This window comes from Anguilla rostrata, chromosome 4, assembly GCF_018555375.3.
Source record: "Anguilla rostrata isolate EN2019 chromosome 4, ASM1855537v3, whole genome shotgun sequence".
Classification (NCBI taxonomy): Eukaryota; Metazoa; Chordata; class Actinopteri; order Anguilliformes; family Anguillidae; genus Anguilla; species Anguilla rostrata.
Window position 1 is genome coordinate 18,318,117 of NC_057936.1, and position 13,589 is coordinate 18,331,705.

Sequence of the window (13,589 nt, forward strand, 5' to 3'; positions counted from 1 at the left end):
TAATTAGAGCATTGTTACACAAAATTCACCAGCCGCATGCACGGGAGTTATTTCATAGAATAGCAAATCACTTTTTCAGAAATTGCTCTGTAAAATATGCTCTGCTTAAAAAGGGAAATGTACGGGAAAATGTTGTTCGACACTGATAAATAGGATTTTTGAGAATCTGCAGCCATCCAACAAAGGTTATTAAAATAAACACAACTCACCCATGTTCCCATTGTTTCCCATGGGAACGGACCTCAGGGCCTTGGAAAAAACCTCCCATGAGCCTCCAGCACACTCATTCCGGATTCTCTCTCTAGTTAGGGAGCCATTCTTGAAGCTAGAAAGCAATATGGCATGTGTAGTACAGTATTTTTAGAGGTGCCGCTCAGTAACACAATATTTGATGTCACAGCTTGGGCTGCGGTCGATGTATTTACAAGACTGACTGGAGTAACGCCATTGTTTTCTTTCAAATCTGATTTACTTTATGAATTAAATCATTAATCCGTTTTCCACGCCTGTGTGCAGAGAGACCAATTGTGCAAGAGGATGATTTTAGAGTGGTGCCCAGGAGTCTCTGTAACTTTGTAATCTGACATAACTGCACATAAAATCTATGAGAACTTGTGTGTCGGGAGGTAATTAATATGCTGTAGAGCTGATCAATTTCACAATTGAAAAACAGCATAAAAATATGGAACTGGAGAGTATAGACTAAAAATTTCAAAGAAAAGCAGTCAATCGAGGGAAATATTGTTATTAAATATACACAAGATTCAAATATCAAGACATATTTGTGCAAACACATGACTTTGGAGAATCATGGTAAACACAGCCAGGCAGGTCAAAGGTGCCACCGAATATATCTACTCAAGCATCTGCAGTGCACTCCTACCCTACAAGAAGAGTTTGGGTTAGGGCTGGGCAATTACATTCCTGCAGGGCCAGTGTGTATGCAGCTTTTCTCTGTCACCAATTACACTGGCCAAATTAGCTGAATTCATTAATGCCGGTCTGTTGATTATAAAAAGGTTCATGCTGAGACACAGGGACAGTCTTCAGCTGTCATGCATGGACTTATCAAGAAATATAGCTAAAATATCAATCACTAAATGGTTGGGATAATTAAAGAATTAAGTTGGCATGAAATCCAGAAACAGATATAGCCCTCCTTGTGCACCCCTGCATTGGATGGTTACACGTATATACCTCGCAGGCATCCAGCTCTGCACTAATGGATAAATCAGCCTGATGGACAAATATACCCTAAATTGGATCGAACCACTCATTTTCAGGGGTCAAAATTGCTCATCCAAGAAATAGCTGAGATTTGGACTAAAAAACTATGAAGCTGAAATTTGAAACAAACTGATCAACTTTCGATTTTTAAAACATTACTGTACTTTACATTGCAGCACTAAGTGTAATTTTGTGGGGTCAAAAAAACACACATCAGACTGCTGTGATCACCATGCGTTATCATCTTGTTTTTGACAGTCTAGCTTTTTCTACCTCTATGTATGACCTATTCAATTAAAACATGTATTATTCAATATGATCCCATGGTTCTGACATCAAAATATAATTTGGAAGTCACATTTTCCCCCCTGGCATTGTTTAATGCCAAATTTATAATACATGTGTTGATTTTTATTTGTCATAAAAGGACAATTTATTTTCATTGCTAATTAATACATTATGAGATAGTTGAGAATTATACTGTACACTTGTCTATCTGATTACATTCTTTTTATGATAATGACCGCAAGTCAATAATAAAGTTTATCTGCCTGTCTCCTGAGTATGAAAGTATGAATACTCATCTTCAAATCTGAAATAGACCAGTGTCCAAAACACCTGCATTCTTGGCTCAAATGGTTTAGTCAAGATTGATTGTCGGGATGTTTTTCTTTTTTTTCCTCCACTTATGCTTATGAGTCTCGTCTTATCTTGCATGAATGTTCAATTGCTCTTCTGCTTTGTTTCTTCCATTTGTCATCTTCTGGGCAACATCTATCTGCAGTGCTCTTATTCACAAGGTCTTGATTAGCTTTTATATCTCTAAAGCTTATGCAAGGTCAATGTGGCTGATCAAACAATGGCTGGGATTTCATAACGTCCAGCTATACTTTATCCATAATATATACAATGCACTATACAATTTCCATAATTGGTTGTTATTGTGGCTGACCTTTAAAGAAAAGACGCTGTGTGCTTTTCCCCCAATTGTGTTGGCATGCAGTGCATCCTCTTATGTCTGAGATTAAGCCAAAGGTAATACAGACATAAAAGGTTTGTGATTAGCCTGACTCATTGTTCCTTTACTACCCAGCACTTTCTTTCCTGGAACAGCCATAATTGCACACGTGTACTTCCATCAAGAAGCTTCCCGATGCTTTCACAGCGGCAGCACTTCAGACTTCATTTTTCGCATGGGCCATATTCACACACTGTTCCCTCATAGTCTCGCTCCCGCTGCGTTTGAGTGACTCACCATCCTTGCCTTTGTAAGTGGCAATGCTGTATGGGAGGGATCCTAGTTTTAAATTCAACAAAGATGGCCCTACATTGAAAACAAAACTCAAGTTTTTCTTCTTAAATGGGCCCGTTGTCAGCCCAGTGGGGCTCAGTCATCTGGTCTAAGTTGGATAATTCCAACAAACATACTCCTGGCGATAATTCCTGACAATACATGAAATCTTTCTGAAATGCTATTTGGTAAATCTGCTTCAAACTTACTAGCTAGATTTACAGCTTAAATGATAATTGCGCAATATACCTACGGCAGATTCTCAGAACAGTCCCGAGTGTCTTTACAGCTGGAAACACTAGTGTTCTATGCTAAACTGCTGTGCTTGATAATCCCAGAAGATGCATTCAGAAAATGGGGCTAGTTACCATATTAAAGCCATGAAGGCCTGGCAGTCAACAGGGTTGCAGAAGATGTGTCCTTCCACAGTAGGTTTGGGGTCCTTGATCCAGAGAAAGACTGTATCACTGGTGCCAAGACTCACCTAACATTTCAGGGGACAGGAGGTGTTGAAGACTTAAATTCATTTCCACATCACCTTGCAAACCAACCACAAGCTGGTACGCAACTGCCAACACATCATAAAATGTAGCTAATCAGCAGATTCATATTTGCAGTTAATGTTCACTATTGCAGAAATTTGAATTTGCAGAATATATCCTCATTCATTGTACAAGGATAAGACAATGAGCAAGATTAAGTTTGTGGAAGATGTTTACTGAGCATAACTCACACACAGTGAAGGAAGTCATTTAGAGGCAGAATATTTTTTATGTTAACACACATTTTTCAGACCCATTATTGCAAGATGTGAGTGTCTGTATACACATTACATGGCCAAAAGTAAGTAGACACCTGACATCCAACATCTTATCCAAAATTATGGGTTTTAATATGAAGTTGGTCTATCCTTAGCTGCTATAACAACCTACACTCTTCTGGGAAGGCATTATTCTAGATGTTGGAGCATTGCAGCAGGGATTTGCTTCCATTCAGCAAGAAGAGCATTAGCGAGGTTGGGCGCTGATAGGGCGATTAAGCCTGCCTTGCAGTTGGCTTTCCAACTGATCCCAAAGGTGTGGGATGGGGTTGAGGTCATAGCTCTGGACAGGCCAGTTAAGTTCTTCCACACCGATTTTGACAAAACTATTTCTATATGGATCTCACTGTATGCCCAGGGGTATTGTCATGCTGAAAAAGGAAAGGGTTGGAAGCACAGAATCATCTAGAATGTCACTGCATTAAGATTTCCCTTCACTGGAACTAAGGGGCCTAGCCCAAACCATGATAAACAGCCCTAGACCAAAGGGTGTCCAGATACTTTTGGTCATATACTGTATGTAAATACATACAGCTTGATTTGGCTCCGTACTCCACAATTTTAGATTTGCAATCATACAATTCACATGTGGAAATTGCACATTTTCAGCTTTTATTTAAAGGTATTTGTATAAAATTACGGCACTTTTTAATAGTTTAGTTACAAATCTAAAATTGTGGAGCACAGAGCCAAATCAAAAATAAATAAAAAATCCTTTGTCCCAAACATTATGGAGCCCACTGTATCTGTAGGGCCTTTAGCAAGACTACTGAAAGTACTTACTGCTATGTCTCCTTCCTGCAGTCTCATCCCTGCAAGAGAACCTGTGATATGAAAGCAAAAACAATTATTGTGGAATCCTATAGTTGAAAGACCAACAGAAGAAGAAGAAGAAGAAGAAAAAATAGTCCTGGCCCTTATGCATGCCTCCTTTTGTAGGTTTAAACAAATAGCCTCTGAAGGTCTAAGGAATCTATCAAGCCATTGATTAGGCTATACAATACTAATATTAAATTTCGACTCTAAGAAAAATAACCTCAAAAAGCAAATGTATTGGCAGGAGATTTGATAACATCGATTAAAAAAAAATGTTCTAGACCTTTTACTCTTTCATGTGCCAAACTTCTATAATGGCATGGATGGTATTTTCAAGAGGTTATATGCATTTGGGCATTAATTTGAGGCTGGGTGTTAGACTTGGTAAATATTTAATCATTCCTGTCAATGGGCTTTCTTGTTGACTTCGCAGAAAAGTTCAATCCATCTTTTCATGCAGTGACACATACAGACAGTGGCTTATGAAGAGAAGACAGTCCAAAGAAAAATGATTCAGTGACTCCCCTGACAGAACTTTAATCCCCATACTCCAGCAGAAAAAAAATCCTCTTTCAAAAATGTTCTCTGAAAATCACAGTAATGTTTTGCTGGTTTAAAAAGGAATAAGCTTTCTAATAACAGCAGCAGAAAAGCAGAGGACATTTTTAATGGAAAATAATTCACACTCCATTCAAATGCTTTAAACATTTTCCAAATTTTCATAAATTACCACATTTTTTGTTTCTCTTGTAGCAAAAAAGGCCCATGGCCCAATATTCATGGTTCAAAACGAAAGTTAGAGTATGTGGGCAGAAATGGAACATTTCAAACATTGTGATCTCTTTAAGCAAACGTAATCTCCAGGGACTACTAGGGGGTTCATCCCATCAACACACTGTTGCAGTGTGTGGATGGGCCCCACAGTCCGATATTAATTCTGGACTGTGCCCAGGCCAACTGTGGCCAGCAGCCCCGCAGGGCTAGGAATGATTGGCCACAACGCACATCACATTTGCCCACATCGCCTTGCTTGTATCTTCCTAACGAGCAAGGTCATGTGTCCCCGTTTGTGCAGCAATGAGCTGACGATAGTGGAATAAATCCCAATGCTAGGACTTCCAATGCTGCTGGTCGAAGGATACGACAGCAAAACCGCAGGCTCCTGGAGACTGCCGTGTTCACTGCACACTCTCCAGTAATAGGAATTCCAGGTCTGTGTAGGCAACACTGCACAGTGTGGTCTTGGCCTGTTTTCTGCAGAAAATTCCACAGGTCGGTGGTACCGCACTGAACATCTGGTTGTTATGCGTGACATAAGGTGCCATGCACAACTCCTCTTCATTGGTTAGAACGACGAGAGGGGCATAAAAAACACAAGTGAAAAGGGTTTTTGAAATTTGTTAAAAGTGCTATGATCCACAGAAAAATCCTCACTCAAGAGTGCTAAATTCATAGAGAGAAAAAGTTATCGCACCACTGTCGGTTCATAATAGTTTCTCAGACAAGCCCACGCCTCCCGTTACCGGGGCTGTCAAAAGAACTTTAAATTGCTTCAGAACCGGCCACCATCTTTGTCCGAAGTAAATGTTGCTATGGTTACATGTGTTCTCGAGAGCAGGAGACGCGAGTGACTTCTGTTACTTGTACATACCTAAGTAATGAATTCACTCGCTCCGTTGTTAAATGTGCTGCGTTGACAGGCAGTGACTACCATATTCACTTGCATCAGTTAATACGTTCATCACCCCCAAAAACTGGCAGTGTGTATGTGGTCACTGTGGCCCCTTCTCCACATATAAAATTCTTCTTACTGGTCCGTGCAAATTCAGCACCAGTCCACAGTGAGGTGGTCTGACTCCCACACATTAGTCTCTTGGATGAAAAGGAAAGACGCTTTTGATTGTCACAGGTAGGATTTATTTGACCCATAGTCTGAGACCATGGTCTTCAGGTAGGTTTAGTACGTAGTTTTCACCTGGCTACAGGGCAAACCATAAATAACCACAAGTTATGACTCACTGCTGTCAGGTTTTTCAGGATATTATATGACATAAATACACCTACTTTCTCCAGACTAACTCTTTTGAAGGGAATGTGAAAATGAAAAGATACTTTGATACTAAAAAAAAAAACAGAAAAAATAAATCCATTTTTAAAAATCTGCAATATTAAGCAGGATATAGAATTTGAAAGCAGCAAACACAGGAGTGATGCGTCAATGCCCTGTTCGCTGCGCATTATATTTCTGCTTGGTTTCCTGTTTATTCAAAAAGAACAACTTTACAGTGCTTTGTGTTGCAGGTCTAATAGCCTCTGCTTTGTACTCAAATTTCCAATGCAGTTGAGCAGTAGCAAGCTCAACAGTGATCAGCTCATCTATGTGTCTCAAAAAAGCAAAATGTGCAATCACCTACCACTCCTCCACTGACTGAATTAGCCTGCCATCAGTTACCTATAAATGATCCGCTTGTCACATACACCAGTTACCTACAACAAATCCACACCATTTTCTGACCACTGATCATCTACATCAGCTCCCTTACCAATGATCCCCACAGCCTACTGCATTTACATGTCACTGATTCCTTGAAAATCTAGTCACCTACCACTGATCATCTACAGATCTTAGCTACCACGGATCCATTGAGACACTACAACATTTACCACCACTGCACCATTTTCAACCACAGCACCACACCTTGCACACAATTTTAACCCTTTATGAAGTGAGATCACATATACAGTATGTGATTAGAATGTTCTTAACTGATCATTCTAATGCTGATGTAACAATCGCTACTGGTAATTGAATGCAAGGAGTTCTATGACACTGGCTTAAGAGTTTTGAAAAAACATTCCAAGAAAACCTGCTCTTCAAAGGGTTAAAAGCAGTTCATTCTTTAAAAGGTTCTGCCATTATTACTATTTAATATGTGCCACTGGCACTTTATCTTACCTGCCTGCTGTATTTTACCCAAGATGGGCATTAAATGAATCAAACTCATTATATAATTAGACTGATTAGTCCCTCGGGGAACTGTCTGAAATGAAGACCAGCAAACACTGCAGTCCTCCAGGAACTGCATTTAACACTCCTGATCTAAGCATCTCCTTATAGTCGATCATATTGGCACATTCATGCAACTGATTCCACCAAGTTGCAACACTGCAGGGTGGGGTCAGTGCCAGCTGAAAATGATGGTTTTTTAATTAAAAAAAGGCTCCTCTTAAGCTCGCAACAATGAGAACTGTTGTCTCTGGGGTACACTGAAAACAGTTTGGCATCGGGCTGTCTGTCTCATATACAGTACGCCCTTGCAAAAAAGTTAATTTTTTACTCGTCGATGCCTTCAAAATGCTAGACGAGAGAAAAAGAATTTCAGTATGCTGCCTTAGTGCCACCTAGTGGCCAAGTGGTGTTATGTTCCAGAACCCTGATGGAGGAGGCTATTTGGGGACACCAGCCTGACTGGAATCTTACCTGGATTGTCCCCTGTGAAAGCCACTACTTTGCAGTCTACTGGGAATCCATAGCGACTGATAAAGTAGGCGGAGACCGGACCCTGCAGGGAGGAAGGAGGAGGATAATCAGGCACCGATATCCATTTGTTTTCCCTTAATCGAAAAGGTACTTAGTCAGGTGAGGCCACTGATTTAAAATGGTACTGGGCATAATTGAAAGATTGTTTATGTTCATATGGTAATTATATTTAATTGAGGATTCCTCTGACACCCAAAGTCCAGAAAGCAGCTCTCACTAACAGTCAACACAATTCATTAGATGTGGGTGAATGAACCTGCAGAGAACAAGTGTGCATCTCTCTGACCAGCAAACTGTCTTCATGGCAGTAAATATCCCCGTTTAATAAGTAACCAAAGAGCTGCAATCAATTAATGTGCAGTACAGATCATTGGTTATGGTGTGGATGTACAGAAAGTGATGATGGATTTGAGCCACTTGAGGGAAACAAATAAGAAAGCCATTTCAGGCCTGGCATTTTGCCTGAGGTGAGGATAAAAAAACAAACAAATACATTCACATGGTGCTAACACATGAACCACATCTGGCTTATAATATCACAGGTTTCTGAAATAGCATTGGGATGTACACAGTGCATGGTTTCCTATGTTAAATGCCTAAGAAGGTAAGCGTTAATTATATTAGTCAGATATATTAATTATATAAGTTTATATTGTTTCATGTAAATTAGGTAAATCTTTAAACCCTTTTAATAGAAAGCCCCCACCCCAAAAAAAAAGAAAAACCCTGCCAATTTTCAGCATCAGGACAGATTGTTGACAGTGATTTATGTTCTTCAGAAATGTAATACAACCTATTGACTACAGCTTGGTCTTTCAAATAATTTGTGTTCAAGTAAATTCTCACATACATAATTATTTGACTGTAAAAAAAAACAAAAAAACTAATTAACACCGTATGCTTAGTAAAGTGCCACATACTGTAACAATCATTGTAATAATGGAAACCGCAGGGTACAATGACAGAAATCTATGCGAACTAGGAATAAAAAAAAGTAGGTACCAGAACTGCTGTGGAAGGTACTGGGCTGCCAAGCTTTTCTGCCAGCTGAGGGGCACTGGCACTCAGACACAGCTGTGCCCATTGTTTGGTGAAGATGTCCATCAAATTCATCCCTGATCCTGGACAAGAGGAACAACATGAACCTCCTGTAAAGGAAACCGCCACACTGGACTTCTACAGAGGTGGGCTTAATTATTTTTAATTGGGTAGTGTCCACCACCATTCTAAAACAGAAGTCTCAGAACTGGAAATACAGGAAGTGCTTCCACCTTTTCTTAATCCCTATTTCAGACCTTAGTCATTTAACTGGGTCAAGCAATAACACAACAGTTATTTCAGTCAATTCAATAGCAAAAGTTTACATTTTACAATTCATGTTTTTTTATTTTTTATCTTTGAATATGCTCTATTTGTTTTTTGTTTTTTTAATAGGAGCAGCAGCGCATTATAATTACTTTTGAACATCTTCACAGTCCCTTTAATGTATTTTTTTTTGAGAGTACATTTACATTTTCAGGTCATCTAATGTAGATCTAATGACCGGCAACTAAGATCAGCTGAATGAGACACACCTTAAACTGCGCAATAAAAAACTTTGCATTTGTGTCATTGATCAATTTATTTGCTTTAAAACCTCGTCGTTTGACCGTAAGGTTAATTCAATTTTAATATATTTAATTAAGTATGGCCAAGCACAAATGCAGGCTGGCTGGGCCAGTGTGTTCACGAGGCTAAAATGCAGACTGGCATATTACTCATACAGTCTCCACTCCAGAAATATGCCCGCGCTGCCTCTTCCCCCACTGAGCTCACAGCAGTTCTGTCAAGCAAATATTTTAATAAATGTTACAAGGCAAATTTGACAACCACAGGAGTATTTGTGTCAAATTTAATTCAGTGGCACCAGTTGCTGACCCACGGCAGAGAAAATGCTCAGGATTATACAGTAGGTGCTCCAGAAACACACCCACCCCAATCCTCCAGATTCATTCTCAAGATGTTCACCAAAACCACTCTAAGGTCCTCAGTGCTTCACATGTGCAGGTGGTGTTCCAATACATGCAGTGGGAACCACATTTTTACATTACTGCATTTTCAGAAAGTCTGACTATAAACTTTTAGTAGAGTATAAAATATGAACAGAACCGTATTATCAGACCATCTAGGATAATTTTCTGTGTCCTTCCAAGTTTGAACTCTACTGCTATTTATGAAATGAGAAGAAAGTGAAATGTACTTGACTCTAGTGTTCAGCACTGATTCATGTTTTAATGACGTTTTTGGTCATCAGATCAGCCTTTATAAGAAAACATGATGATTAAACAAGGTTAGCCCCAAGTTTTATCTTCTCTGCGGCATGCCATTTCAGATGTCACAGCACAATAACTTTAGTAACTCAAAAATGAGCTTATCTTTGAATGCACAACGAAGTAAAACTGTTTTACTCACAGTCATTTTATTTGTGGCACAAACAAGGTATTGTTCATCATTTGCGGCACAAATAATTGTGCAGGAAGAAAAGAAACTTTTAAAAAAGTAATTGAGCCACAGACGAGATCATTAATTGAAGACAAGTAGACAATTAATGGGTGCCTTAAACATCGACAAGCAATTCTACCCTGCAACAAAGAAGTTCTGTCTCCGTTAATCTAAAGAGGGATGCCTTTGTGCAGAATATCCACTCTCTTGCACACCTAGTTAGTGAATGTCTTCCATTTGCAACTATTACAGTTGTCTTGGCAGGTTTTCTTGACAAGTTTACACATTGCATAACTTTTGAACAGACATGTCACCACCAGGTTTCATGTTGTCTTAAAAAATCCAAACTTTTTGGTAGGGGTAATTGTGCTCATCTTTGTGAAACAGATATGCCCAGCATGAGTCCCATTTTTATTTAAAAAAACTGTCATTTTGGTGCTGATTTAAGTAGGCACCACCATTTAAATATGCATGACCCAGATGGTGGCAAGTGTTGCTTTTTCTCTGGTAGTACAGTGCACCTTCCACACACTATGGATGCTTTGAGAATAGGAATTATTTTTGGTACTTGAGACAGTTTAACAGGCGTGAAAGCATTGCAATCCTTTCATGGATTCCACTGTTAATGTTCAATTTTATCATGAGCAGTAGCATGTGTATCAGTTTGCGCAGTTTCTAAAATACCTTCTGTTCTAGGGCATAAAAAATCATTAAAATGTCTGATCAGCAGAAAAATTCAGTCTGATAAAATGAAGCAAAAGATAATCTATCTGCTGATAGAGAAGAAAACTGAAACAATACCTATCTGTATTTTTTAAATGCTTTTTTAGCACGTCTACTTAATGTCAATATAGTTTTATTTTTTGCATAATATAAGTAATGTCAGTGTTGCTTAATGTAAATATTGTTTCTTTTTTTGCTTAATATAAGTAAGAAAACGGGTTAGCACACAAGGTAAAAAAAAACAACTATGAGGCCAATCTTGAGAAAACATTGCCCTTACTGGGTAAGCGCTTGTGTAAGTGCTTGAATGAACCATCTTATGGTCAAAGTGAAGAATGATTCAAATCATAATGATAAAAAATTCAAGCAAAAGGCATGCAGGCTTACCATCGCTATAATCGATATCAGCATAGTTGCCCAGAAAAAGAGAGGAGGCAAAACTGCTCACCAGCGAGATCCTCTGCGATTAAACATCACAAACACAGCATCTCATTTCACACAACCATCCCCAGAGCAATTCAGACAATCCATCAGTCAGTTAGCTTTGTACACTGCAAATGACTCTGTATGACACAGCGCCTCAATCATGTTTGCAGCATCAGTGAGTATAAAAATACACTCAATTGGCCTCATTCACAAAACATGCGTACGCTCACATTTGTATTTTCTCATGGCTGTTTCCTTATGATAATCACATGAACAGGATTGCGTATAAAATTTGCAAACAGTCTGCATTCATCATCTCATACACCTATGCGCAAAAACAAAGATCTGCATATGTGTCATGAATCCCATACTGGTTTTTCATAGGAACCATTTAAAAACAAAACTAAAAATAATTTTAAAAAGGTTTTGTGAATGCTTTCATTTCCATTGTTCTTGAATCACCATTCATGTTGGTCAATGAAACCTCTTGTAATATTAGAACATTTTTACAATAGTCAAACTACAACCTGGACAGAATCCTTCAGCTTAACAGCTTAGTACCAAGATGTAAAAATCTCTAAATCTCAATAGTAAGGGTCACCTCAGTTTGATGGTACTGGTCTGGTTTTGTTTTGCAAATCTTGGCAATCTGATTCCCAGTAAATCGCTGAAAGACAAAACACACTATTTATATGAGGATAGAAATGATGCATTATTGACAGTGCAAAGTAGGCAAGATGTCTAATTATTAATATGACTTAAAGTATGTGTTTGTAGTGAGTCCAGTTTTATTTCTGTGGGAATAAAGGAACATTGTGTTTCCATTGAAGAATTACCTCAATCTCATGCATCACTTACATTACTTTCCCCTTTGGATGCAGCATTACATTCTTTCATTAACCCAACGATTACTAGAATGTACTGGCTACATTCCAACCCCCACCTCATAGGCACGTGACCCAGTAATGTCTGCCAGTCTTTGGGCTCCGCCCACGGCCATCTCCAGGTTGTGACACTGCTCTGTGGTGCTGGAGTCCATCCAGACCGGACTATCTGGCATCGCGAAACACCCCTGCCGACACAACAAACATTCCTTTTCCTTGGTTTTCTTCTCCAGGTGTCAAATGGCATCGCAAGAGGAACACTGGGCAGTGTGCCAGTGACGTCAGGAGGAAAAGATGACAGCAATCATGCATAACAAAAAGGAAAGACGGCAAAAAACGATCACGGGCTAACACAACAAGTGTGGACCCAACTCACTCACAAACCCTGAGTGAGATGCGTGGACAGCTATAGGACACTCAGGGAACTCACACAAACAGCATGAGAACACACCTAATCCACGTTACTTCATTCAGTCTACCCAACTACAAACATATGCCCGTGAAACATATGCTGTACGGTACTTCCAAGGATAATTTATTTGTCCTACTGCCAAGTTCCACGGTACTCTGTTGAGACATGTAAAAAATGACTCTTTTGTTGGGACATTAAAATAAGTGCTAATGGTTAGCAATAACATTTAACTGCTTAGATACCTGGGTATTTCATACAATTTTGTAAATATGAAACTTGATTATGTTTCATTTCTGCATTGTGCTGACACCAACTTCTGTGTTTACCTGAAAAAAAATCACTTTATATGAGTAGGAGTTCCTAATGTGGCAAAATATTCTTACAATTTATTTAAGGTTTGTGTACTTTGTTCCCCGCTCGTACAAAGTCATTTTTTATAAAATTAAACAATGTGTTAGGGAGTTTGTGGACCTTTAATGTAAATCATTTCACTATAAAACACAAAGACGATGGAATTAGATTGTGAGAACACTGAGTAAACATTGGGCTTTAGCACTTTCCCTGTACCGACTCAAGGTATGTGTTATCATCTAACATCTGTGTTAACATCTGTGGTTTCCTCCCACAAGGTAATGCATTAACTTTTAACCGGACACTAAATCCTGTAGATTCTATGTCGCAACAGAATCCATAAGCAAAGAGAAGGACTTTAATTACACAAAATTTTCCAGTGGAAGATTAAAGTCAAGATTAATGGTTTCCATGACAGCAAACGACTATGTTAATAAAAGAGGCAACCGCACAACGCTCATCACGCGAATGATAATAATTCATTCATTATAACAGAAAAAATAACTTTTCTAATATCTATCCTTTTGAAGCTCTGTCAGTGAAATAAATCTGAGCATCACATCAATTGTTACATAGACTTTCAAAAGAAATATTCTCAAGGTATTCTGGATGGTTAA

General features: G+C 38.8%; 1 protein-coding gene across 6 annotated transcripts in view; it reads right to left on the bottom strand.

The window, feature by feature from the left end:
• Positions 1-13,589, bottom strand: part of xylb (xylulokinase homolog (H. influenzae)) — a 56,059-nt gene that overhangs the window by 38,844 nt on the left and 3,626 nt on the right. For all 6 annotated transcript variants that reach the window (XM_064331093.1, XM_064331090.1, XM_064331089.1 and 3 more), the window contains 8 exons: positions 12,269-12,397; positions 11,927-11,992; positions 11,287-11,359; positions 8,698-8,816; positions 7,636-7,717; positions 4,122-4,162; positions 2,887-3,002; positions 210-325 (listed from right to left, as the gene is read on the bottom strand). In XM_064331093.1, coding sequence (XP_064187163.1) covers positions 210-325; positions 2,887-3,002; positions 4,122-4,162; positions 7,636-7,717; positions 8,698-8,816; positions 11,287-11,359; positions 11,927-11,992; positions 12,269-12,397 — 742 coding nt within the window. The remainder of the gene's footprint in view (positions 1-209; positions 326-2,886; positions 3,003-4,121; positions 4,163-7,635; positions 7,718-8,697; positions 8,817-11,286; positions 11,360-11,926; positions 11,993-12,268; positions 12,398-13,589) is intronic.